The 26945-nt window shown below is 41.8% G+C and overlaps 1 protein-coding gene across 2 annotated transcripts in view; it reads left to right on the top strand.

Moving 5' to 3' along the window:
• SBNO1 (strawberry notch homolog 1) overlaps nucleotides 1–19745 on the top strand; it is a 28933-nt gene extending 9188 nt beyond the window's left edge. For both annotated transcript variants that reach the window (XM_042865587.1, XM_042865588.1), the window contains 28 exons: nucleotides 123–223; nucleotides 1299–1395; nucleotides 2491–2651; nucleotides 3608–3741; nucleotides 3885–3975; nucleotides 4870–5031; nucleotides 5525–5660; nucleotides 5738–5843; nucleotides 7057–7210; nucleotides 8728–8910; nucleotides 9099–9196; nucleotides 9738–9889; nucleotides 10372–10569; nucleotides 10845–11015; nucleotides 11104–11273; nucleotides 11704–11835; nucleotides 13020–13155; nucleotides 13552–13664; nucleotides 13764–13835; nucleotides 14322–14421; nucleotides 14845–14919; nucleotides 15189–15335; nucleotides 15411–15505; nucleotides 15730–15822; nucleotides 16268–16405; nucleotides 17064–17140; nucleotides 17268–17461; nucleotides 18323–19745. In XM_042865587.1, the coding sequence (XP_042721521.1) occupies nucleotides 123–223; nucleotides 1299–1395; nucleotides 2491–2651; nucleotides 3608–3741; nucleotides 3885–3975; nucleotides 4870–5031; nucleotides 5525–5660; nucleotides 5738–5843; nucleotides 7057–7210; nucleotides 8728–8910; nucleotides 9099–9196; nucleotides 9738–9889; nucleotides 10372–10569; nucleotides 10845–11015; nucleotides 11104–11273; nucleotides 11704–11835; nucleotides 13020–13155; nucleotides 13552–13664; nucleotides 13764–13835; nucleotides 14322–14421; nucleotides 14845–14919; nucleotides 15189–15335; nucleotides 15411–15505; nucleotides 15730–15822; nucleotides 16268–16405; nucleotides 17064–17140; nucleotides 17268–17461; nucleotides 18323–18465 (3629 nt within the window). In that variant the 3' untranslated portion in view covers nucleotides 18466–19745. The remainder of the gene's footprint in view (nucleotides 1–122; nucleotides 224–1298; nucleotides 1396–2490; nucleotides 2652–3607; nucleotides 3742–3884; nucleotides 3976–4869; nucleotides 5032–5524; nucleotides 5661–5737; nucleotides 5844–7056; nucleotides 7211–8727; nucleotides 8911–9098; nucleotides 9197–9737; nucleotides 9890–10371; nucleotides 10570–10844; nucleotides 11016–11103; nucleotides 11274–11703; nucleotides 11836–13019; nucleotides 13156–13551; nucleotides 13665–13763; nucleotides 13836–14321; nucleotides 14422–14844; nucleotides 14920–15188; nucleotides 15336–15410; nucleotides 15506–15729; nucleotides 15823–16267; nucleotides 16406–17063; nucleotides 17141–17267; nucleotides 17462–18322) is intronic.
• Nucleotides 19746–26945: the final 7200 nt, after the last annotated feature.

Below are 26945 nucleotides of genomic sequence, written 5' to 3'. Positions count from 1 at the left end.
TGTGTCCTACTGGACGGTAGCATCCTGCTCTTAATGAGTGAGAGGAGAGGTTGTGCAGTCTGACTCAGAACATCTGAAGGGGATTCTGGTTGACCACAGCTGTTTCTGTTCTTGTTTGGTAGCTGATCTAAGCAATGGTGCGGTGAAGAAGGAGGCTTCTACAAAAGAGGTAGCGAGAATATGGATAAATGATGTTAAAATGAGAAGTTTTTCACCTACTATGGTAAGTAGTACAAACAGTTAATTCACCAAATGAGTGTGTATTTTATTGGCCACAGCCAAGTGTGACTAGTTCTGGTGGTTACTCATACATGCCTTTTGTGCAGTAGAACAGTACTGAGTGCATCTGTTGCTTCAGAAGCTCCGTTCCTCTGCTGGATGAGTACTTGATTGGGTGACTAAAGCTAACAGCTGTGCAGAGCTGACAACTTGTGTACGAAATGATAGCTTCGAGTCGCTGCTTTTTACATGCAGGAAAGTGTGTTCTGGTTAAAGTTGATAAACTGAGTTGCTCTGTTTTAAGACAATTTGATTTAAAATATCCCCATCTGTGTAACTAGCAATGGGGAAGCTAAAAGACTGCAGCATAGATGATTGTTTGGGTGGTTTGATCTAGGACAGTAAACTGAATATCATTCAATATTCACAAGCTGTAGGTAGAATTCAGGTGCCGTGAACTCTTGAGTAACCAGTGAAGATGCTGAAACTACAATCAGGCTGGTTTGTGATAGCAGCTCACACTGACTGGCCTACAGAAGGCTGTTCAGGTGAATTTTGTAATGTTAAACATTAGAGTAATAATAGTGAAGGCTATTGAATTGTGGTTGAGTGTACTGTAGAATTTTCGTAGATTAAGATGGCATTAAAAACAGAATTCAGATTTTGGGAATGTAGAATCTAACTGTGATAACTGTGGTAACTGCTCCCTGGAGTTGTGAAACTGTGTAATAAATCTGTAAGTAGGGTGATGTTATGGGAGTACTGGGAAGTTAGATTTTTGACTATTAACTAATTGTTGTTTGTTAAAGGCAGTTCTGTGCTCCAAGTTTGACTTTAACGTATTGTAACAATAATTGTTCTCTCTGCAAAAGAGAGGAAGCTCCCTCACATTGTCTAGGTTTGCTAGAGCCTAAGAAATGCAGATTTCCTTTTGTAGTTTGCCTGGCAGCTCACTGGTTCATCTTGTACTTATGATGGGAGGACATTCAAGTGCAACTTGATTGCATTTCTCAGTTCAATTTCCAGGACACAGTCAAATATCACATTAATACTCTAATGCAGGTATTTCTCTATTCTAGAAAGTTCCAGCTGTAAAAGAGGAGGAGGAACCTGAGGAGGAAGACGAGGAAGAAATGGGCCATGCAGAAACTTATGCAGAGTATATGCCAATAAAATGTATGTCTTGGCTGTGACAAAAAGCTGAACTGTTGATAGCTATATTGTAACTATGGCAGAGTAAATAGCATATGCTAAAATTCCCATAGGATTTTAACTGCATTGAGTAAAACAGGCCTGTAATTTAGGGTGTGTTTTTCTCTAGGTATTTTTTTCTTCCATAGCACTCAGTTTTGAAAGTACACAGTATTGTTTTTTAATAGGAAGAGAATTCTTTCAGAAGTGCCTGTTTCAGAAGTGCAGTTGAACCAAAATGTTTTGATTTGTTTTTAACCTGTGTGAAGCTTTCTTCAGCAGAGAAAATAACCTTGTGAAAGGATTAAGTGTTCACTGCTACGCTTAAAAATTCATTTTGAGTCTTTAGGAGTGGAACTTACCCTAAGCATTTTCTGCCTATGTTGTTCCTTGCTTATTTTCCAGAACTGACTTTTTTTCTTTAAAAGAGAGAGATTTTCTACAGATGTTAATTGCAGTTTCCTCCTTTTTTCCTCTTTATTGTCATTAGTGACAGAAAGGTGTGATCTTACTTCCTAATTGCTTTGTGCTGTGAAAGCAAAGCAAAAAGAAAACATTGCGTGGGGTTTGTAGTTAAATGGTTAAATGCTTTCATTCCCAGATTAGATCTGCCAGCAATTAAACTATGTCTGTTCTAAATTTCTTCTCCTTTCATTCTACTTACAAACAGCACTACATAAATAGAAGAATGTTGCTTTTGTGATTCTGGCATCTTGGGTCTGCCTCTTTGGGGGGGAGGCAAGGTTCAGGGCAGTTTCTTTCAAATATCAAATACATATGTTTTTAATTTTTTATGACATGCACTTCTGTCTTTTTTTAAAGAAGGGTAAGATGGTGAGAAAAGAAACAAAGTTCAGAATTGCAGTTATATGCTCAGATTTATGTATTGCTTTGCATGTGGAAGTTTAACGCAATTTTGAGTAATTTTGTGCAATGAAATGTGTTTGTCAAGTTCAACCTTTGCAGTGGACAACTGCAGTTTATTTTAACAAATACAATAACCTGTGTTGCAGCAACAAAGCTGTTTGTTGTGCTCTCATCTTTCCCTCTTTCCCTTCCTCCCGTTACCTTTCCAACCAGTGAAAATTGGTCTGCGTCATCCTGACCCAGTAGTGGAAACCAGTTCGTTGTCCAGTGTAACCCCTCCTGATGTGTGGTACCAGACGTCGATATCAGAAGAGACCATTGATAACGGATGGTTGTCAGCTTTGCAGCTTGAAGCAATCACTTATGCAGCCCAGGTATGCTGGATAGATAGGTACAGCTTAAAAACTAACATGGAAGTCAGGAAGGTAACTATCTGACAAGTGCAGCCATGTCAGTTTTATAGTGAGGAGATAACAGAAGCTCAGAGCTTTAAGGTGCATTAAGAGGTTGTAGGTGAGCTTCACTGCAGATGAATGTGAGGTGCTACACCTAGGGAAACACTGTCCAGTTGACTTCCACAAAGCAGATCTCAAACTGTCTTAAAATTCACAAAGACATTTCAGTTATTTATTACTGTGAAATAACTGAATGGGCTGCAGCAGCCCTAATTAAGAAAGCCAGTGGTGTTTGATATCATTGGGAAAGGTATTGAGAAGAAGACTAGATATTATTTTACTACTGAATTAAAATCTCAGTAGACCAACATGATTATGTTGACATGCAGTGAGCTGCATACAGGGAGGAAGTGAAGGTTAGCAGACATGGGAAGATCATAGGAATAAGTTTCATAGGAATAAGTTGCCTGAGATTTCTTAGGCTGGGGAAAGAGAAAAACAGAAGGGGATACAGCCAACGTTTGCATAGTCAAGAAGACAGTAGAATTGTTCTTCACATCTCACAGAAGTGGCCGTAATGGGAGCTAGGTGAGACTGACAAAAGGATGCTTCTTTACACAGGGCAGTGATCATCTTGGTCTTGTTGCTGCGAAAGGCTGTGGAGAGTTTTAAAACAATAAATATAAATCTGTTAGTGGCTGCTGCATTCATATCCACCAATTCCTGACACTGAGGGAAGGAGATGGGGATCAGGAGCACATAAAGCAGCCAAACTCATACCCTAAATAGGAACACCTCTTCATGCTGTCAGGCTGTTTGGCTGGGAGGCTTGCTGGTCTCATCCAGTAGGATGCTTCTTAGGCTTGTTTGTTGATGACGATTTGCAGTGATGTATTCTGGAGAATGAATACAAATTTTTGTTCTTTGTCCTACAGCAACATGAAACATTCCTTCCCAATGGAGACAGAGCTGGATTCTTGATAGGTGATGGTGCTGGTGTAGGAAAAGGAAGGACCATAGCTGGGATCATCTATGAAAATTACTTGTTAGGCAGAAAACGAGCAGTCTGGTGAGTGTATGTGAATTCCTTAGAGCAGACACTGTACTGTCTGTGTACTTCAATTCAGTGTAACCTGTCTTCTGAGAAACAGTTTGCCAACTGGTCTTTGAACTTCTACTGTAACTTAAAGTAAATGCTTTTCTTATTTTCAGGTTTAGCGTGTCAAATGATCTGAAATACGATGCTGAAAGAGATTTGAGAGATATTGGAGCAAAAAACATTTTGGTTCATTCACTAAACAAGGTGTGGAAACTTTTTTCTATGTACAGTTGAGGCAAAACTGTAGGTACGCCTGTGTGACAAGTTGTGTGTGTTAACTGTTGCAAGAATATACTAATTTTATTAAAATTACTGCCTGGGTCTTGTTTGACAGGCCACCTTCTTACGAAGATCCGTGCAGTAGTTCAAGTTAATCATGTAAATAGGCCCCTTGTAGGATTAAGTCTTAGCATGTGATATTTGTTAAGCACTGTTCTTCAAACCACTACTGACACTGGTAGGAGAGTATTTTCCAGTAGTTGAGATCATCCTTAAATCTTCCAGACTCCAGTACTTTTTTCTTTTTTTTTTTTACTCCCCAGCATGCATTTTTTGTGTAATACACTTCTTTGTGTATGATGGCTGAATAATAGAACTTCTCAGTAATGTATTAAGGCAGCAGTAGAATATAAAGTTATTTTCTATGCTGTATGCTTAGATAAAATGTGAAGTGTGATTACTATTTGAGTTTGCTGAACTTAAAATTCCTTTTGAGTTACTGTTCTTGCTTTGTGAAGTCTTAATTTCTAAAAATGCAGTGAAGCTTCTGGAAATTGTCATTTACAGTCGTGGCCACGATACACTAAATAGCTATAAGGAATGCATCTGAACAACAACAAAAGTTAACTGTATTTAAGGAAGCCATGTAGTTGGAGAACCCAGACGTTGATCTTTGAGGCCTCAAATCTCGTCCTCAAGCACACGTTTAAGCAGAATGCTGTGTGACCTCTTAACAAAATTTCCCTTAGGCAGATGTGCCCTAAGCGTGAGGTGGGGGTCCAGGAGTTCTGAGTACACAGATGTTGAGATCACCAGCACGCCTGTGTGATGAGGTAGATGGCTCTGGGAAGGAATTCCTTAAATCTATTTCTGTTGCAGTTCAAGTATGGGAAAATTTCTTCTAAACATAACGGAAGTGTGAAGAAGGGGGTCATCTTTGCCACGTACTCTTCTCTTATTGGTGAAAGTCAGTCTGGTGGTAAATACAAGACCAGATTAAAGCAGCTTCTTCACTGGTGTGGTGAAGATTTTGATGGCGTTGTATCCTTTATTTGGAGTTAGCTGTTATTGGTATACATCTTTAAAAAACAGTCCTGTATTCTTATTTGCTGGTGCTTCTAGGTATTGCTCTTTTGTTGTGATAGCAATGAATTTATGTCCTTGGAGAGTAGACTCGTGGCAAATCTATTACCATTATATTATTATGATGCAGCTGTTGTACCAGAGATTAACTTCTGCTTTTTCTACAGAATAGGTGAAACAGTGCTCAAGTTTACACTGTGCCTCTCTCCAGGATGTTCAGTTCTTTCTAGGAGTGTGGCTGATACTTTAAAGAATTCAGTTGTGAAAAGCATGTGTAATTGTCTTATTAAATAACAGTGAAATGTTTTTTTCCTGAGTTTCAATTGAAAAATGTGACTGGTGTCTTTAAAGTTTATTATTGTAACCTATCTCTAACTTGTGGTTTTTCTTGCTATCTCCTTTTAATGCTCCATTCAAAACAACAAAAAGCTTGTCCTTAACCATGGTTCAGATAGTATTTGATGAGTGTCATAAAGCCAAGAATCTCTGTCCGGTTGGTTCATCAAAGCCAACGAAAACTGGTCTGGCTGTATTGGAACTTCAAAATAAGCTTCCAAAAGCTCGGGTTGTTTATGCCAGTGCCACAGGTATGTACTATCTGGTGTGTATTAAATGTCTCTGTGTGCTTTCACAGGTGCTGTTACAACTTATGTTGTTCTCCTAGGTGCGTCTGAGCCAAGGAATATGGCGTACATGAACCGTCTTGGAATATGGGGTGAAGGGACTCCATTTAGGGAATTCAGTGATTTCATTCAGGCTGTTGAAAGAAGGTAATATTTTGGAGAGCTATAGCAAGAATGTTTGTCATTGAGTGTGCTTTCCAGTTCCTTTGTTGTCACTCACGTAATCCTCTACAAACTCATCCTGTCACACATGAAGGTCTTTCTGCCTCTGGATTCTAAATCCAGCAAAAATGCCACTGATGTGGTGAAAGAAGGACATTTCCCCTCACTTGAAGATTTTGAGACTTCAGAAATTGGTTACGAATGTACTCCTCTAAAAATGTCATTGGAGTGGAGGAGAGAACATTTTGCTACTGATGATTAAAACTCAGTGTGTACTGAGTAAGTGCAGTATAGTCAGAGTCTCACAGTGTGCTAAAGCCCTCCAATGTCTGAGTGCTCAGCTTAGGCAAGGACTAGTCTTGTTGATTTGCTTTCTGGCAGAAGAAACCAGAGAAATTATGTATGCTGTTGAAAGCTACTACGTATTTCACAACTTCTTCAAAATAAATAAATGTGAGAGAGGTTGGGAAATAATGCCACTGCAGTATTCCTTGTTAGGTGAACATGTAATATATTCTGTTTCTGCCTCCTTGACAAGGATTTCAGACACCTGGGAATGTTACAGTAGGGTTTTGTGTGCATCTTCTTGCACACCATCTACCTGATGTGTGATTTTTCTAGACTGCAAATGCAGTCTCCATGTTTATTAGAGTAAGCATTAAATGAGTGTTAAAGAAATTGGAGATCCAAGCTTGTGAACAGGTGAGCTTTGCAGTTGACATCTGTGCTCTCAAGGTGATATTGTTAAAGGTGCTTTGCTCTTAAAGAGAACATAATTATTTTCCTACCAGCATAAATCTTAGTAACTTAACATGGTTTTGTATGTATTTTAAATCCTCTCTGATGTGTATAAAACTGCAGTGCAGTATTTTGTTGCATATTTGGCCAACCTTGTTATCCACATACAACTTAATATTTGATATCTCCTAGTGCATGGGGGGGAAGCAAGTGAATGTTTGTGCTTATTGGAGTCATACAGGACTCAAGAGTTAGGGATCTCACTTTACCCAGAGGACAAATTTCACGACCCTCTAATTAGCACTGTTTAGTTAAACACAACTATTGACTTTTTGCAAGCATTCCTCCACATCCCTAAGCAGCTGTTTTACTTCTTCAGCAGTAAAGTGTTCTTGTTTTTTAACAGTCATTGCTCTTGAAAGTGGACTTTTAATATGGACCTCATCTGTTTTTATTTTAGAGGTGTTGGTGCCATGGAGATAGTTGCTATGGATATGAAACTGAGAGGAATGTACATAGCAAGACAGTTGAGCTTTTCAGGTGTAACCTTCAAAATTGATGAAGTTCTGCTCTCACAGGAATACGTTAAAATGTACAATAAATCTGTGAAACTGGTAAGAATGACTTAAACCTGCTTCATGCCTTGACTTCCAAGTTCTGAGCTACTTGAATTAAATCTTAATGCTCCTGAAATAAAATGTAGTGCTGTTGAAATACAGGAATGGCATCTGCCTGTCAAGATTTCTCCATTTAAGACTTCAGCAGATGCTGCTAGTTCTTGTTTGGAGTCATAAAAGCTGTAGTTTTGGGTGTATCTTCCAATATCACTCTGGTACTAGGAGAAAATTAATTAGAATGATGGGATATCCTGAGTTGTAAATGATACATGGGTGCCATAGAATCACAGGGATTGGGGGGGACCTCAGGAGGTCGAGTCCAACCCCGCTGTTAAAGCAGGTTCCCTGTGACAGTTACACAGGTAGGTGTCCAGGTGGGTCTTTAGTGTTTCTGTGGAAAGACCCTTGGCAATCTGTCTGGGCAGCCTGTCCCAGTGCTCTGTCACCCTTACTGTAAAGAAGTTCTGCATGGTTTGTGTGAAACTTTCTGTGTTCAGGCTTCAGACCCTTGCTCCTTGTCCTTTCTCTTGTCCTGGCTCCTCATCCTGGCCTCTATTGATTTGCCTCCCACGTCCCTTTAGATGTGTATAAATATTTATCAGATCCTCCCTCAGTGCTCTCTTTCCCCAGGCTGAGCAGACCCAGGTTACTCAGCCTTTCCTTACAAGGCAGATGCCCCAGGCTATTTCTCATTTTTGATATGGTTAAGTCCAGTTCCTAACTCTGCCTGTGAGTTAAGCCACCTATCTGAGAGCACTGTCAGAATGTATTTTGAACACAGGCTTAGGCTATGATGGCCTCCCTGGATGTTTGTTCCACTGTTTTTCCATCACACTGAAGAGCTTTTTCCTAAGATGAAGCCTGAACTTCCTGACAAAACTTAATTACCCCTTGGACATGGATTAAAATGAACAGGGTCTTTACCTGCTGAACAAGTGCTTGTGCATGACTCAGTATTCACGTTGCATAGCTACAGTAATTAATTTTAATCTTGGACAGGTATGACATGAACTTCAAAACAGCAGTTTACTTGACGAGGGTTGTTCAAAAGTCATTAGATTCATATCCAGAGCTTGCTTATTTGCATGTAGAAGTCTTACTTTAACATTCTTGTCTTAGGCAAGTTTTAAAGGTTATAAGAAAACATTGCAGAAGTGAAAGTGCTGCGGTTTTCTTTTGGATCTCGCTTATACTTAATTATAGACAGTTCTCTTTGCTTTCTTACCTGAATGTATTAATGTAGAAACTAGATAATTAGAAAATGCTATGTATTTGCATTGGCAGTAGTGTAAATATACCCACTTTTCATTATGAGAGTAATTATGTTTCGAATTTACAAAGCCATAACTATTTTCTTCTTTCTGAGTTGTGTTTGATGTATGAGGAGTTTCCTTGACTTGCAGTCCCATAGTATTGTAACTTTAAACTTTGCTTGCCTTTATTTGGATACTGAGGAACATAACAATGTAGCCTTGCATCGCCAGGTGTAAAGCAATTAACACTCTGTTCTTCAGTGGGTCAGTGCTAGAGAGAGGTTCCAGCAAGCGGCGGATCTCATTGACGCAGAGCAGCGAATGAAGAAATCCATGTGGGGTCAGTTCTGGTCTGCTCATCAAAGGTTTTTCAAGTACCTTTGCATAGCATCTAAGGTGAAGAGGGTGGTGCAGCTTGCTCGGGAAGAAATCAAGAATGGGAAAGTAAGTTGATCAAAGCTCACCTTTAAATACTTATGGCTCTGGTTTTCTTGGTTATGGGAAATATTTCCACATGTGTGATAGCTGAGGGCTGTTGTGCATCCTGGTGTAGAAGCTGCTCAACGAGCAGAAGTTGGGGCAGAAGTCAACTTAGTCATCTTGGTAACACCTTGTATTTGTTTGTCCTTCAGTGCGTTGTTATCGGCCTGCAGTCAACAGGAGAAGCAAGGACATTAGAAGCTCTGGAAGAAGGAGGTGGTGAACTGAATGACTTTGTTTCTACTGCAAAGTAAGATTTGGTCAGAATTGTGTTTTTTTTAAAAAAAAAAAGTGTGTGGCAAAAGCTGCATGTGTGCAAGATGTCAACAGAATTGCTGTAGTGAATTGTTCATTAGTTTAATTCCGTGTTAAATGGTGCTTCATGTGGAACTGCTGGTCCTGTTCTACTCCAAGTGGGAGGGGAAGTAGACTTGTGCAGTATGTGCTATGGTGACACACAGTCTTTTATCAATGAGCCAAATCCACCTCTGAGGCCACCTTGCTGAAGATCTTAAGTGTCAGATTACATTATTTAAGCAGTAAGAAGATGTCAGTGGAAATAATGCTATATACCAAAATGAAATGTAACAGGTTGAAGTCTCACATCACTGCTGTTTAGAGGGTGATAAATATTATGATATGGGTGATAATTACACAGGGTGCTTCTGTAACAGCATTCACAAGGAATAATTGTTCACAGAAGTCACACAAGCTGCTGAAATGCCACTTAGAGGTTCTTCAAATGAGCACAAATCTGACTGAAGACTTCTTTTTTTTTTTTCCTTAAACAGGGGAGTATTCCAGTCTCTTATTGAAAAGCACTTTCCAGCTCCTGACAGGAAGAAGCTTTTTAGCTTGTTGGGAATTGACTTGACTGCTCAAAGCAACAACAATTCACCCAGAGACAGCCCCTGCAAGGAGAACAAAATAAAGAAACGGAAAGGTAATACTTCTCTTCTTACACTAATACCACAATGGAAGTGGCAGCTTTAGAGCTACTAGAAGTGCACTTTAGGGAAAAAGCACGGGGATGTAAGTATCAGTAGCAGTTGCCATGAAAGAGCATGTTGCCAATAGTTCTAAAACTACTGAAGAAACAGTGCTGTAAATTCTAGTTGCCACTTTGCTCAGAATCTGGGCTGATCTAGTTTGGAGTTGTATCCCAAGGTAACTTGTGCATCAGATGACTGGGTGCAGTCAAGAAAATAATGGCTTGCTTTTTCTCGTGGCTAAAAAAAAAAAAAAGTCTGGTGCCCTTTCTGGTGGTACTTCTGCCGAAAAACTATTGATTATAAAAGTACTGGGGGAGAGATCCTACTGGAAAACATCCAGCTTCTAGAAACAGATCTGTTTCAGTATTTTTTTTTTTTTTTTTGCCTCAACTAACTTTTTCTTTCTGTCCTTTGGTGGTGGTGGTGGAATTAGGTGAAGAAGTAAGCAGAGAAGCCAAAAAGGCTCGTAAAACAGGTGGCCTTGCAGGTAGCAGCTCTGATGAGAGTGAAAGTGAATCTGATGCTTCAGACAATGAAGAAAGTGACAATGAGAGCTCCAGGTTTCTCAGTTCTGGAGATGATGATGACTTCAACCCATTCAGAGATGAATCCAGTGAGGATGATGAAGATGGTGAGGTGCTTTTAGTGCTTGGTCAAGCAAGTAACTGTACTTTGGGAAAGTGAGCATGTAAGGTCTGTCTTCAGCATTTAATTGAGCTAAAGTGACTAATGACTTGGTTTAATTCTGGGATGAGAATTCAAGTGTTGACTCGTATCTCTTTATGCTGATTTTACACACTAAACTGTGGACTTTATAGGGCCCCTTTTGTAAAGAGAACATTGTTTTTTCCAAGGAAGGATTTTAGGTGAATGCTTGTTAACATTTTGAAAATATTTCATTTCTAGATCCCTGGTTAATTAGAAAAGAGCATAAAAAAATTAAAGAGAAGAAAAAGAAGAAGAGTATAGATCCTGATTCTATTCAAAGTGCCTTATTAGCTTCTGGTCTTGGCTCAAAACGACCTAGCTGCTTTACTTCCACTGTTGGCACCACCACTTCTAGCACCAACACATCAGGTAAGAATAAATTTATTGCTGTTGATTTAATTTTGTTTTTTGCTAATAAGTAGAGAAATTCTGAGTTGTAAATACTTCTGTGTTTCAGCAAACAGTAACACAAACAGCAGCTTTGTAACAAGTCAAGATGCTGTTGAAAGGGCCCAACAAATGAAGAAAGAACTGCTTGATAAACTGGAAAAGCTGGCTGAAGATCTTCCACCAAATACACTGGATGAGCTTATAGATGAACTGGGTGGTCCTGAAAATGTTGCAGAGGTGGGCTGATGTTCACAATCAGAGGAATGTAATGGTTTTTTTTTGCTACAGCTGTAGATTACTGTCATTTCCTTCTTCTAATAGGCCTCTTCAGCTCAATACATAACTTCAAGATTAGTCTATAGAATTATTTGACTAATATAAATCATATAAATCCCATGTAGACAGTAGTATAATACTGCATTTCTACAGAAATGTGATTTTGTTCTATGTTTCTCTGAACCACCTCTGAGTTCCACATGTCAGTTAATGACATTGACTGAAAAATAAGCCAGGCTCTCTTGGTAGATTTCTGAATTGATAACACTTCTAAGTTTTAAGTGTTTTAAGATGGGTACATGAATAAGTAACAGTGGTGTTTGAAGGTTTTGGTCACGTTGTAGTTTTGGTATTGCCATAATGAGCTTCTGTTCACTTTCTGTTTTCAAAGATGACAGGCCGCAAAGGAAGAGTGGTGAGCAACGATGATGGCAGCATATCTTACGAGTCAAGGTCTGAACTTGATGTGCCTGTTGAAATTCTGAACATCACGGAAAAGCAGAGGTTCATGGACGGAGATAAGGTAGCTCTTAAATACGATTTAGGAGAAGTTGCCAGATGAGTCAGCCATGAAGAGCCACGACTTGTCTGTCGGTTATCTCACGGTGATTTTAAGCACTATGAATACTAGCTAGAAAGCATTTCTGTTCTGTGCTGTATGTTTTATAAACCAGTGTGTTGAGTAGTGCCACCGAGTGTGTGGTAGAGCACTCTGCACAGACCAGGCTGTAGGTTGGGTGGGTGTGGAGGCCATGTGTCAATAGGGAAGTTAGCACCCCTAAACTAGTCTTGTGAAACTGCGTGTATTTAAAAAGCAAGTAGGCTTTTTGTGTATTCCAGATTCCTTTATCTGAATTACTGTGTACTTGTGCTAGCAAGAGAAAACTAAGTTGAGAGAGAGGGGAGGAAAGCACAGACTGGCTTGGTGTGCAAGGGAGAAAAGCTTTCAGTGAGAGGTTAGAATGAAAGGATGGAGGCTGTTTATCTTAACCTTCGTTGAGAAGTAATGCTTAGAAGAGTGATAGCTTTCAGCCTTTATCTTGCACTCTGAAATACAGACTGGAATAATCTTAGAACTTGAACTAATAAAGAAGGAGAGGAGAAAATCCCTGATGACCGGTTCATTTGAGCATGCTACCACAAGAGGGCAAATGAAGCAAACATAGCTGTTGTGTGGTCTGTTACTGCGTTCAGGGAGAACTATTTATGTTCCTGTAAGTGACTTCCACACAGACCAAACATTTACATTCTTTCAAGGTAAATGGAAATAGCAGAATAGCCACATGTGCTTCCTTTTATGGCATTAGCCCCAACTTTCTGTCACTTTTTCCACGTTGCTGTCAGAACAAGTCTCCCCCTGCCCCCTCTTTCTTTGCGACGTACAGGCCAGTGTCAGGGAAATGTGCCCTTTGGAATGGCAGAGCTGCACTGTGCTATTCCTCATTTGCAAAGGAAGGTGTTGCCAAAAAATAAATTGGGAAAACACTTACTGAAATAAATGAACTATAGAAAATCTTGCTAGCATTTCTAACTTGGATAACCATAGTTTTCTCACCTTCTCTTTTTCTTGAGGTATTAAGAACAAATGGCAGTTGTTTCTAACATATCTGGACTATTATCCAAAATTAAATTTTTCTTAGAATCTGAAGAAACTGAACCTTGATATTAGATTTCTCTTTTGCTAAATATTTTTTCCTTACTTGAAAGAACATTGCCATAATCTCGGAGGCTGCCAGCTCTGGTATCTCACTGCAAGCAGACCGTAGAGCTAAGAATCAGAGGCGGAGAGTTCACATGACTCTGGAGCTGCCGTGGAGCGCAGACAGAGCAATACAGCAGTTTGGTAAATGACTTCTTTGTATCTTTTCCTCTGAATTCAGTAATGCTGAGTAAACTTACTGCTCGTTCCTGTGAAGTTTGAAGCAGCCTTTGAAGGATCCTTCCAGTCTCCTTTACCTGTGGCAGAATTACTTTTATGTACAGTCATAGCTAATAGGCTCAAAAGCTTTCATAGAACCCTAGTGAACAAGTTCATACGGCAGCTTAGCTTTGTGTGCATCAAGTCTCTTCATGAAGTTGCCACAGCTCTGGTTTGTGTACTGTTGGCTGGATTACAGCAAAAGCTAATTTGCAGCAGGATTGAGTTCTGGCTATTTTCTTTACACAATTCATAGTTTATTAAAAATGCTAATTGAAGTGGAATTTATTTTAACATATGTTCTTGTATTTAACTGTCCAGGAAGAACTCATAGATCCAACCAAGTGACTGCTCCAGAGTATGTGTTTCTAATTTCTGAGTTGGCTGGAGAGCAGAGATTTGCATCTATAGTTGCAAAAAGACTGGAAAGCTTGGTAAGATTGTTTCAAGAAATGTGATCCTTCATATAAGGAGAACAAACTTAAATTATTGTTTCTTTAATTTGTTCTAATCACAAATATGTGTCTTAACAGGGAGCCCTTACTCATGGTGACCGGCGGGCTACAGAAACTCGAGACCTCAGCAGATTCAATTTTGACAATAAGGTGATGGTTGTGTTTTGTTTGAGAAGCTCATACTGTGGTGCTCGTTCTGCAAACAGCGTGTTGAGGGAGGATCTCTTCTGTCTCCTGTTGTGTTTTTACTCTAACTGCAGTACTGTCTGATGGGAGGGAGCCTTCTTTTCCAGACAGCCTGAGAGAATCTTAATTCTATTTGTAGAACTGTATGAAGCACAAATGTGTGCAAATTACTTCTCTGCATTTGCTCACAACTCAAGTATTAAGTAAATGACGCGTGTCCTTACAATTACTGTTAAAAAAAAAATTAATTTGGCAGCTGTAATTAGAAATTAACATTGGGCTGGTCACATAGTGTAACTTAGAACTAAAGCTTTTAAGCAGTTCCCCTCAGTATTGTTAAACAGAAGGGGAATGTTTTGTTGTAAATCAAACATAGTTGTTTGCCCCTTGTGTGCTTGGAGCTGAGACACAAACAGTTGATCACAGAGCAACTTTCTTTCTCTTATGTAGTATGGCAGGAATGCTTTAGAGATTGTTATGAAATCCATTGTGAATTTAGACAGCCCGATGGTCTCACCACCTCCTGATTTTCCTGGAGACTTCTTCAAAGGTAATTGTAATCTGCTGGATGTAATTGCTTGTCTTTCCTCATTCTCCAACATGCAGAAAATGCTAGCAGTGCTAGAGCTAGAGAACTTTGCTATTTAAACTGATCAGCTGGCCCAGATAGGTTCGCACCGGATCTATTTCTATGTGTTGTGCTGAATATTGAAGTTCAAATAAGAAAGGATGTGTGAACCCACTCAGTACAAGGCTTGTTGTTTGCTGACAGTAAGTTAGTTTTCCCTGTAAGTTAGCCCACTAGTTTTCCCTGCCTGTGTTTCCTGCCTTGCTTATCACTGTATTTAAGTAGCATTTGCAAGTGATGTGTTTGAGGTTGTCAGTTAAAATTGGATCTTGAAGCAAGGTTGATAAGCTGTCACTGGTGTATTTTTAGGTGGTAAAGGAACTGTGATCTTTTTCTTTTTCCTAGATGTTCGTCAAGGATTGATTGGTGTAGGGCTGATAAACGTAGAAGACAGATCTGGAATTTTAACTCTTGATAAAGGTATTTATGCTTTCAGTGTATCTGCAAAATGTCACCAGAAATTATTTGTCCTCATATATTGTGAGAGTGATTCCTAACAGCAAAACCAAAGTTGTAATTATCTTAAAACAAAACCAAAAAAACTTCAAAGACCTTGGGAATGTTTTCCTCATTTCTGAAAGAATGGATCTTGTTCATTTTCAGGTGCTGTGAACACTGCTTGAAAGCTTGTCGTCATAAAGCTTAACCTGTGACCTGATGTATTTCTTTTTTTCTTTTTTTAATTTAAGATTATAACAACATAGGAAAATTTCTGAATAGAATTCTTGGTATGGAAGTACATCAGCAGAATGCTTTGTTCCAGTACTTCTCCGACACATTAAATGCAGTTATTCAAAATGCAAAAAAGAATGGAAGATACGATATGGGCATCTTAGGTGAGTTACTCAATATCTCACTGTTCCTATGCTTAAGAAAAGAAAAGAGGAGTAACTCTGTTCTTTCCTTTCAAGATTTGGGCTCTGGCGATGAGAAAGTAAGGAAAGCAGATGTTAAGAAGTTTTTAACTCCTGGATATTCTACCTCTGGGCACGTAGAGCTGTACACAGTAAGTTTATTTTTTCCCCATTTGTATGATTGAATAAGACTGGCTTGCCCATAATTTCATTAAACACTTCAAATCTGCTAAGCTTCCACTGAGTGGAGGAGGAGGGGGAAGGAAGTCCCATGTGTTTCACTGGGTATTGTTAGGTTTTCTGGTTCTTCACTTCACATACCAGTAATTATTCTACAGGTTCTTTCATTTCAAATACCTGTGTGGTTTTCTTCTAGATCAGTGTGGAGAGAGGAATGTCTTGGGATGAAGCAACTAAGATCTGGGCAGAGCAGACAGGTCCAGATGATGGGTTCTATTTATCACTGCAGGTAAGATTCTTTGCTCTTGCCTATGTGTGTTCCGCAGAGTTTGTTTTGGGTGACCAAATAAGCTGTCATCTCTGAAAAATGTTTGAATCAACCACTGTTCAGATTTGAGAAATGCTCAGTCTTCAAGATTAATACTGATTTTATTTCCAGCTCTAATTATGAAGCACTCATTTTTTAGTTGTGCCTGGATATCTGCTTCTAGGCTTGAGCCTAAGTGAATAGCTCTTATTCAAACCTGTATGAGAAAAGCAGGTGAGCTCTCTCTATAAGGTGAATGTAAGTTTGGTACAGATCACTGTCTTCCAAAGGCATCCTTATTAATGGTTTTATTACTGTATGTCTGCATGCACTTGTATTCTGCAAAAATGCAGTAGGAAATCACCTTAAGGCAGGTGTTGTCAGCATGTTGACACTTACGGAGTTCTTTGGTTTTGTCTTTTTCCAGATAAGAAATAACAAGAAAACAGCTATTTTAGTGAAAGAAGTGAATCCTAAAAAGAAGCTTTTTTTGGTATACAGACCAAATACTGGGAAACAACTCAAACTAGAAACATGTGCAGACCTGAAAAAGAAATATAAGAAGGTAATCATTAAATGATTCAATTTCAATGCAAGTATTTTTTGTTTGTAACTGTCAAATCAGGTATGGATTGCTTTTTCTGCAGCATGGAGCGTTCTGGGACTTTGCAAGTTATATCTGTATGCTTTCTGTATTGCTGTATCCCAGGCTGTCTGAACACAAGCTGTGTTGTGAAGTGAGGTGTTTGTCAGGGCTAGGAAGGAGAAGGCTTATTTCTATGTGAGGTGTATCAGCGTGCTCTTATTAAGCAGCTGTGTGCAGCATATTCTTAATGATTCTGAAACTTCAGCTGCTTGCTGCTAATGTTCTTTTAAATACTATAATGAATTATTTGGTTTAGAGGCTGGTATGATATCTGACTTCATTTAAAAACAACTTCATGGTGATGATCTCTTTCACTTTTTAAGAAAATCATGTTAACTACTGGACAGCTGAGATTCCGATGTTCTTCCCGAGGTTTTGCTATGTGAAGAGTTTTGCTATTCCTTGGAGACTGCATTTTGGCTGAATACCTTTTGGAACTGCAGATAACTTCTTCCACCATCAGGATGTTGTTACTCCCTGTTTTCACATAGCAATGAGCAAATTGGTTTTGTTATCTGCAAATCTTATGTCTTCTACTTGCTAACCTTTAATATTCCATTCTGAATTACTTTACCAGGTACCTTCTGAAGATGCTCTGCCACACTGGTTAGAGCAGTACAACTCTTCTGCAGACACCTGCACACATGCTTACTGGTTAGTATTTGCATGCACATAGAGATGCTTTCTTCAGCTTGAATTATTTACCTGAACTCATCGCTGCTGTTATAACTCAGCTTTTCTGTGTGGAACTTAAAGGTGTTTTTTTCTCTCTGTCCTCTAGGAGAGGCAATTGTAAGAAGGCAGGCTTGGGATTGGTTTGTGAAGTGGGACTCCGCTGTCGAACTTACTATGTCTTGTGTGGTTCAGTATTGAGCGTGTGGACAAAAGTAGAAGGCGTTCTAGCCTCTGTGAGTGGTACAAATGTGAAGATGCAGATAGTTCGTCTAAGAACTGAAGACGGGCAGAGGATCGTAGGTAAGTGGCTCGTCTGCTCCTTTATTTCCATTCTGAGGTGGAAGGGAGTTGTACCAAACTCTGTTAAGAGTTGTTTAGGAGGCTTTTCACAAAGATGCTTACGGGAGAAATGGCTCCTCTGTTGAGGAAGGGCAGAAGATACTATAGAATCTGGGTTTGTCATACAAACATCAGTTTGAGTCAGGTTGTGGGCTTTGGAATGTTTATTCTCTCAGTGCTTTCTGACTGTGGACAAAATTCAGACTGTTTCCTGTCAACCTGCCTTTGAAACTGTAAGGGCTCCACTGTTGCCATTTCTGGCAAAGAACAGCCCTTAAAATGATTGTGAGCTTCTGAGCTTGTGAAACCAGCTGCTCAGAGTGATGTTGAGATCAGTACGTAATTTCTTGTCTCCAAGCCTCTGTAGGGGAGGTCTCATGGAACAGGTACCCTAGAGGATGTAAATAGCCTTGTTTTTTTTAAGAGGGATTTCTTGTGATGCGTAAAAATCAAGAGGGCTCCTACTCCAGTGCCAGTGTGATAAGATGTTGCAGCTGGCAGTTTCATGTCTAAACTTCCATGCTGTTGTAAGTTCTCTGAGACAAAAGTGGAAGTAGGTGACTTGTCATTTTATCCTTAGGTTACTGGCTATCACACAGAAAACAACTGAATTCTACTGATTTAAGACCTCTAGAATCTGAGGCTTCTGAAGATAAAGCTCTTAGAACAAAACTTGTGGCTGTGCTTGATTAGATTTGACATCAAAAACAGACACTGAGTGTTGCATAAATTAAAAGGTGGCATTAAATCAGCCTTCAGCCTGAAGTTTTAATGAACTACGACTTGTGTAAGCTTGTGAAACTGATTTCTTGCTGTTTTCAGGCTTGATCATTCCTGCAAATTGCGTGTCGCCCCTTGTCAACCTCCTGTCAACATCAGACCAGTCTCAGCAGCTTGCAGTACAACAGCAGCAGATATGGCAGCAGCATCACCCACAAAGCATCACCAACTTCAACAACGCCTAAGAGGACAAAGTGCAGGTGTTGATTTTGGTGTTTGAGGAACAGGCTGTAAAAGCATATCACTTGCATAAAAATCAGGGACAGATTCCAAAGAAATATAACTTTTTCAGTTCAGTTGTGTGCTCTCAAATACTTTGGGAATAAAGAGATCTAGAAAGGTTGGTAGAACTGAAAGCCAGCAGTTGTTTATGGTGGTGCATCTGTCTTTCCTTATGCTCTCTGTAGTGCTTCCTGTTTGCTCTTTCTTTTGGCCTTTTAAGCTACAAACCACAATTTGTTTGGAAGTGCTTGAAAGTCCCCAAGCAGGCTTTATTTTTATCTTGTCATACAGTGCTCAGGGTTTAACGCAGTGCATCAATGCCATTGCTGTGGGAGATATCCTTGAATGCATGTATTGAGTATATATATAGAAAATATATATGAGGTTTTTCTCTTCAGTTTATAAGTTTATAAAAGCATGAAACCTAAAGGTTGCACATCATGCATTCAGGTTCCTTCCCAGTTTCTGTTTGACAGTGCATGTCTTTGGAAACGGGCATGGACAGGATAAACACGCAAGACAGGAATTCAGAGAGAAACACAATCTTAGTTGTACAGCATTGGTTATTATTGCATTTTTATAGTGTTTATACCCAGGTGTTGCATTTTTTCTGGTTCTCTCCTGGGGGTTATATATTTGAGTCTACAACATGTTCTTTTTGTGATAAAAACATCTTAAATTAAAATTAGTTCATTTTTAATGTATTAATGGTATTCCTAATGTGTACGGCAAAGAAGGCTAGATGCCTGTTTTCCTTAAATTGAAGCATTTCCTTAATCCGAGGTGGTTATGGAAACTTAAGTGCAAATTCACTTCCATCTCGCATACAATCTTATATTTTTTACTTCATTAATGTAATTTAATTTGTCACTTGTAAGATGAAACCTTACTTGAGCTGTAAATTAGAGAATGGGAAACACTTAAGGGTTCCGCTGTATGTGCTGTTTCTGTTACCCAGTAACTTGAATACTGTTTAATATGTTGTAAGACATTGTAGAGTTTATCTGGAGCTGTTTAAAAGAAATTGTAATGTACAAATGTGAATAGTCACTTATCTATAATATGGGTAAGTTTTGTTTTGCCTATAATAGTAGATGTTTATAAGAAAGTGAAGGACAATGTTTGTCATTTCTTGCTTGCACAGGTTGCACTATTGAAAAATTGAGATTGTATAAACCTGTCCAAAAAAACTACAAGATAATGATCTTGTAGATGTCAATAAAAGTTATTGTACTAACAAGAAGTGGAGTCTTGTTTAGACAATGTCTGTGTTCCAAAAAAGCTAACAGGGCTGTACAGTTGGAATGTGACAGGACTTGGCATGTTGCAGCCTGCTTTAACCAGACTTGTGCCTCGTGCTCCAGTTTCCTTCTTGCCTCAGTATTTAAATGTTGATGCAAATTTTAATTAATCTCTCCTGATGGAGCAGCAGTCCATCACTTCTGTAAGTGTGCAGGGAGCCAGACCTGCATGTCAGTGTGTGTGTGCAGTGAGGCCAGAAATGCTGCAGCTGCAGGCTGAAGTGAGCCCCTCAAATGGATGGTTTTGCTCGGGGCTCCATTGACAGTGCTGGTGCCGATGCCCTGGTACACTAATGGTGCACGTGTGTGGGGAGGGGAAGCTCTCAGCTTGCTTTCCTCAAATCTGCTGACTGCAGTGGTCAGGAGGTGTTGGAGACAAGTTGTACGTACCCTATGGCTGTAGCACCTGCTGCTCTGCTGAGCTGTGTGTAATGCAGGTGGTGGGTGTGTTCTGGGCTGGTATTTGCTAATCCTCTGCTGGTGGAGGGAAGCTTGCCTGAATGCTTTGATATCAGTAGGAGCTGATTATGCATTGGAAAGCTAGACCACAGACAGGGAGTGGGGGAGGATGTTCGTGTTATGTACCCACTGCTCTGTGTGTTTGGCATCCATTCCAGAAAAGATAGTGGGATTTCTAAGAAGTATGTTGACAGATCATACTGTAACAGATAGTGAACCAAATTGCTAGGAGCAGCAAGCTGTGTGTGTGGACTTCACTCTACAGAAACTTGGATCCTTTCAGATGGTGAAACAGCCCTTCTATCTTAATCCTCAGTAAAATGGGTTGGTAGATGCCCAAGGTGTCCCTGCTCCAGGATGGAGTTGTATTACATCTTTAAAGGTCTCCTGCAACCCAAACAACGTTCCATGAAAGGGCAATTTTTGTAACTAAGGGTTATTTAAATACACTTCAGCTCCTAAGTGCTCTCCTCAGCCTACTGCGTCAGCTTTGGTGATACTAAATGGGTATTGTCTGTATTGAGAGCTCAATGCATTATTTCAGGATTTTAACACTGTTCATCCACATCATTTTAAATCTCTCACAGCTGTGTTCCATAGATTAAAAATAATAATAAAGCAGTAATTTGTGTTCTCCACTCACTGCTCTCTGCCTGTTCCCTCCTGCTTGCCATCAGTTCCTTGGTGCTGCCACTGAGTTATTAACGCATCGGCATCCATGGCTCCAGAGCGTGGTGACATCTCAAAGGCCCTCATCCAAGGTGGAAAGTTAGTCTTCAAGCTGCAGAACTGCTACTTGTCAGAGCCTCTTGCTAGATGGCTGGGGCTGGTTTTGTGAGGGTTTTTTTTTTTATTTGGTAGTAGTTTGTACCTTGCATTAGGTGCTGTTAAAGCTTGGGCAGAAAAGGACTCTAAATAGCAATTTAGATGGGAGAAGGACAGTGAGGAGATAAGGTCTTGCAGTGCTGCCCTTAAGAAAACATTCTCAAAAGGGGGGAAAAAAGGGAGGCTACTGTTTTGTCTCATAAACTACAAGGTTAGAATTGTATTGCTATTTGTTACTTGCGGAACACAGATCTGCTTCACAAAAAGTGCTGTCTGAAGAGGAGGTAAGATTTACAAAGGACAAATACCTCCGATAGCAGAGGGCGGAGCTGAATGTGAAATGCTGGAGGTGATGTCTGTGCTGTGGGAGTTCTGGTAGTAGGAAGGGAAAGGTGCTGCTTTGAGTTGACCGGGGAAATGAAGGGATGGAAATGTGGGGTTTCTTTATTTCTTCAAACATCCCTTGACTGCTTAATACTTAACACTGCCAGGTTCATATTTAAAACGTCTGATGCAGCACATGCAGTTACAACCCTCTGAAAACCCTCTGCACAATGAGCTTTCAGTTTCTTCCAGTTGATGTATGGTCTGTTGGGAAAACAAACCCCTCAGAAGGACTGAAGTTTCCCCAAAGAAGCTCAGTGCTTACCCAGTGTAGCATTTGCTCCACAAATGAAGAAAGCTCTGCAACCTGTATGCATCTGTCGAGTGAATTATCAAGGGGTTTTTGTATTTTCCTGTTGTGTTCAGATCCTATTGCAGCCTGTACGTGTATCTAAGGAGTATGTATATAGAGAAGTTAAAGGCTACTGAGTTTATGAATGTAAATAATTGTTTTCTTCTTTTTTTTGGGGGGGGGGGATGGAATCTTCCCAAGCTGTGGTTCTATTTTACTCAACTTGCCATCCAGACCGTCTGTGTACTCTGCAGCACACACAGTGCATCAGGAGCTTCCACAGGCTGTCTGCCTACATCGCAGGTGTTCTCTGATGTCACAGGAGCTGTGCCTTTCCCCTTATTCCCATGCTGGGATGTGTCTGTGCAGTGGTTTCCAGGATGAAGTCCATTTTGCAAAGTCCATTGACTGCAGGAGAGCCGCTGCGAGAACCATCCAGCTGCAACGAGCAACAAAGTACCTCCAATGTTTTCTGTGGCCAGTGTGAGGTTTAACAGTAAGGGTGGAGAAAAAAGCTTTGTGTTGTGTACTGGCAGCAGTGGCGTACGGTTCTGTGTCAGAATCTCATGGTACAGACTGACAGTTGGCAGAAGTAATAAAGCAGTGCAGCCGCAGAACGTGGAGTGCAGAGTGAGCCATGGGAAACCTCCAGGGCTGACACTCCCGACAGCTGAGTGCGGCGTCGGCTCCGTTTCTGCTCAGGGTGTTTGCCCTGCTGGAGAGAGACAACTTCTTTGAGCAGAAAAACAAAGGAGGGAATAAAAACCTGGAAAGGTCGGTGTCTCGGCCACAATGACGGCAGCTGAGGGCAAATTACCACTGAAATCTGATGCTGAATTGACAGATAAGTTAAAACCTAGTGAGAACGTGGTCAGATTTGCTTCTATTTCCTAATTAGACCAAAATCGTGTTTGGGTGGATGGGGTTTGAGGCCATAAGAAGATTTGAGAAGGATGTGCTGAGAGCGTGGACTGAAAGCAGTGCGGCTGGAGCACTGGGGCAGTTAGCTTAACCCATAGAAATGCGGGTAGGTTTAAAGGATGCATCTTGAAAAGGGTCTTGCGGTGCTGCAGGACTTGAACCAACACGTTGCACTTTACCCTCTGAGATCCAGATTTGGCCAGCGCTTCTGAACGTCGTCGTTCTCAGGGCATAACTTCACAGGAGCAGTTTCCCCGTGTTTCACTGGCGCCGTTAAGGACAAAGAGGCGCTTCTGCTACCATTTCTCTACACCTTTAAAAGTCCAATGTGACAAAATGCAAAGGTGTGTAAAGTTTAAGATAATCGTGTGTGGGTTTTTGTATTGCTTATCCTAAAGTCAAACGTATGCCAACCTCAAAGACTTCGCCCTGCAGCGCAGTACTGTGCAGACTGTTCTCCATTGAGCAGGCAGTACCTGTGTGTGCCAACCTTTCCTACACAGAGCAGCAGTACTTTGCTCAGCAATAAGACAAGGTTTAGAAAGACTTAAACTCATGTAAATGAATTGTAGAACGCGATGAATTCTGTACTGAGGTTTGGTTTGCTTGTTTGTTTGTTTTCTTTTGGTAAAATGTCCTCAGAGTGTTTTTGTTTTCAAAATATGTTTAATTACACTTTAAAAGGCCAGAGAGCTGGTGAGCTGAGGGCATTTACCCTAGAAAGCCCAGGTATGGTATATTTGTTCCTTCCTTGAAGTCCTGTTACACATTTATAAGCTGAGAGAGTTGACTGTGCCTGCTAAATTCACAATGAACTGTGGGGCACGAAGCATAGATCTGTATCAGCTTAGTCAAAATGGCCAAGTCATAAACAGGGTGCAAGTGATTTAATTACCCCTGGGAAGGAAGCCCTGGCCCCTCTAGGCAGCAGCAGCAGGATGGTGGACAAGACTTCAGGGCCTCTGCACTGCACTCCTGCCTTTGTGCTGGATTCCTGTCTGGTCTCCCAGCTTTGCCTGCACTACTGAAGTTAGAGGTGACGCTATCTCCTGTGACAAGCATCTGCCAGGGTTGTAAATCCCTCACATTCAGGATTGCCCTTCCCGCTCTGTGTGTACCTAGAGCCTGGCTGGGCTGGTGTGTGTGGCTGTTGTTGGGCTGGCAGGCAGCTCGTGGGGAAAGCACAGAGATTCTCTGCTCCAAAGCACCCTGCAACCTCCTCCCTGCTTTTGTATGGGGAGAAGAAAGGTTCTGCAGGCATTATCAGGCAGCATTACAGGGCTCTGTGTTCTGCATTGAGCAGTTACCCAAGGCAGGAGCACAAGAGGTGTCACACATCCTGCCAAAATCTGTGTCTGAAGTTTGCTGAGGGCCATGCAGCCTGTCCGGGGTGCTCTGAGAACCTGCAACAGTGCTGCAGCCATTTACCCCTGGTTTTCCTCCTTCTCCTTTCTCCCTCCTCTGCTCTCCTCTGCTCTCCTCTCCCCCCAGTCGTTGTGAAGCTCCACATTCCTTTCCTCACAGTCATTTCCATTTTCCAGACCTGGGCTTTGCTTCCACTCTCTCCTCCACTTCCTTTGCTCCAGTGACCAATAACAAAATAATTAGGGATGCTCTCTTCAGGCTTTAAGGTCAATATATTGTAATAAGGCTATGAGAACAGAGGAGTTTGTGCCTCCCAATTGTTTCAGTAGTCTGATGACGCTCATTTTCTACTCTGAAGGCATTCTGTGAGGTCAGAAAAGCCAAACGCTTAACCCCGATGCATCCTTGCAGAGAGTGACACGATTCTGCATATGTTGCAGGGGCCACTTGCTGCTCACCTTCCCATCAGGGCGTGTGGGTGTTGGACACCGGCAGTGTGTGAGAAGCATTTTAAGTGAGGCAGCACGCAGCTTTGCTGTGGATTCCTCCGGTCCCGGACACAAAGCAGGTTCAGGAGATTCTGCAGACAGCACTGGGATGAAAGCATGGCTCCGAGCCCGTCTGCCCCAGCCAAAGGGCGGAGTGATCCCGCCTGGGCCCGCAGCCACACAGAGGCAGAGCGGCGCAGCCGGCTGAGTGCGCCCCGGGCTGCCCGCCTTGGCACGGCCTTCAAGGATCAGCAGTGGGAGGGAAGCAGGAGCCCAGCCTGCAGGGCAAGGCAGCGAGGTCCTGGCAGACAAAGCGAAGGCATCGAGCAGGGCGAAGCTCTCGCCCATCTGGAAGGGCGATGCAGGCACTGTGGGACCTGTCCCTGTGGGTGGCAGCAGGACTCTGCATGGCAGGGCTGCCAGGCCGTCCTGCTGGCTGCGCCTCTGCAGCTTTGCTCGCCTGTCTGTAACCAGCAAAACGATTTGCTTTCTGTTCTTATTTTTCTTTGCTGGTTTTCATTGGAATCTGGTTGGTTTTGATACTGATGCCTGCTCCTTGTTCCCCTGGCAAACGGCAAAGAGGGAAACTCTCATTACAGAGATTCCAGGCCTGTGCTTTTGTGGCTGAGGGTTTGGAAACTTCTTGTTGCCAATCTGTGGTCCTCCAGGGAGAGCTCCGGCCGGAGCAGGAGAGAGCAGGCTCGCTTCTCGTGCCGTCTCTAAGGTAAAACCAGAGAAGCATTAAGGCTGCCTTCTCTTAAACGTTTCCAGTCCCTTCTGACACCTTTACAGGTGCTGTTTTTTTTCCTCCTTCCTGTGCACGCCATTTCCAAAGCAAAGCATCCCCCTCAAAGATGGAATGAGCCTGGAAGCAGCTCCTCGGCCCACAGGGCAGCACCCGCACGGCGATGCTGAGCAGCTGTCTGCCTGGCAGGGCTGCTCCTCTTGGCAGCCAGACAAAGGACGCAGGAGTAGGAGGAAAACAAGGCTGGGAGGGAAAGTCGCTCCAGATAATACAGCATCTGGCCTTGGGAGAAACCATCTGAAAGTGGGGAGCAGGGCAAGGCTGGGAAAAAGTTTGTCTGGGAGAATTTATGGAGTCTGTCTGGAATGGGGATTGAGTGTCCAAACTTGCATCCAAAATCATAGCAAGCCTGTCTGCTGATGTGGGCCAGGTGTTGAAAGAGGATTTCCTGGGGCCTGGCTTGCTGCTGCTGCGGTGGCATTCTTGGCTCCATTGCATTGCAGCCTGCTTTGCAAAGGATCTCGGAGGGCTGCTTCTCCCTGGGTGAGCGATATGGACCCTGGATATTTGGTATCTGGAGGTGTGAGGAGCAAAGTTACCAGGGTTGAACTGAGGAATCTGGATTTCTGCTCAGGATCAAGTGGTCCTTGTCTGTTTTCATGAGGATGGGGCAGCAAGTAGCTAACATCAGCCAGAAAACAGATGACAGCAGAGGGACACACCGATGGCTATCAGCTTTTTCTCAGGAGCAAATCGAGTAGGAAGGAAGCTTTGTATCATCAGGAGGATGCAGTTGTAGGGAACAGGGACAGCAGTGTGAGAAGCTGTTGCAAGCTGATAAGGGAGTAACAATGGAGCCAAAAAGAATAAGATGCACAATTTGCCCACAAATTGCCAGAGTCCCAGGTGGCCTCAGGAGCAGGGCCTGGGGCAGGAGTTCTGTGCCAGGAGGTGGTGACTCAATGTTATCCTACAAGAAAGGTGCTTGGCTTTGTAAAATACATTTTAAAATAATATTTGCTAGAGCTAACACTGCAAAGAAAGAGACAATAGTATAGATAATCTTACGTCCCTTCAGATGCAGAAAACCTGGATCCAGTAGTCCTCTGATTGGCGTGCAGCATGCCAGGAAGGCCCTGTCTGTGGAAAAAGCCCATTTATTAGACTTTATTGAAAGACTTTTATTGAAAGAAAACAACTCCGGTCATCATTTCAGCTGTCAAACAGAACGAATGTTCGGATGAGAACTTCTAGATAAAAGTAAGGCCATGCGGGTGGCGTAACCACCAGTGTGAAGTGGGACTTGCCTGCACATTGCCCTGCTGTGAGCTGGCCAGGCTCATCCTGCAGACACAGAAACGCACAGCACAGCGCAGGCCTGAAGCCCAGGCTGTATGTGCAGCACAGTGCAGCGCAGCACAGGCCTGGGCTTCCTCAGGTCAACTGTGGTGCTGAGCTCCTGGAGGTGCTGGGATGTACCCTCCAAAATAAGCAGCACTGCAGGAAGCTGCTTTGCATATCTTCCTCCAAAGGCTGGGTAAATCCTGCTACATTTACTGCATATTCCCAGCCTGCAGCCCAACTGATTTGGATGGAGCCTGGGCATGTGCATCAACCACCTGTGCTCTTCTCAGAGAGGTTAACTCCACCCGCACCGAAGAAT

This window comes from Lagopus leucura, unplaced genomic scaffold (assembly GCF_019238085.1).
Source record: "Lagopus leucura isolate 7727_CA_CO unplaced genomic scaffold, USGS_WTPT01 Super-Scaffold_806, whole genome shotgun sequence".
Lineage (NCBI taxonomy): Eukaryota > Metazoa > Chordata > Aves > Galliformes > Phasianidae > Lagopus > Lagopus leucura.
This window is presented reverse-complemented; position numbering and strand designations above follow the sequence as displayed.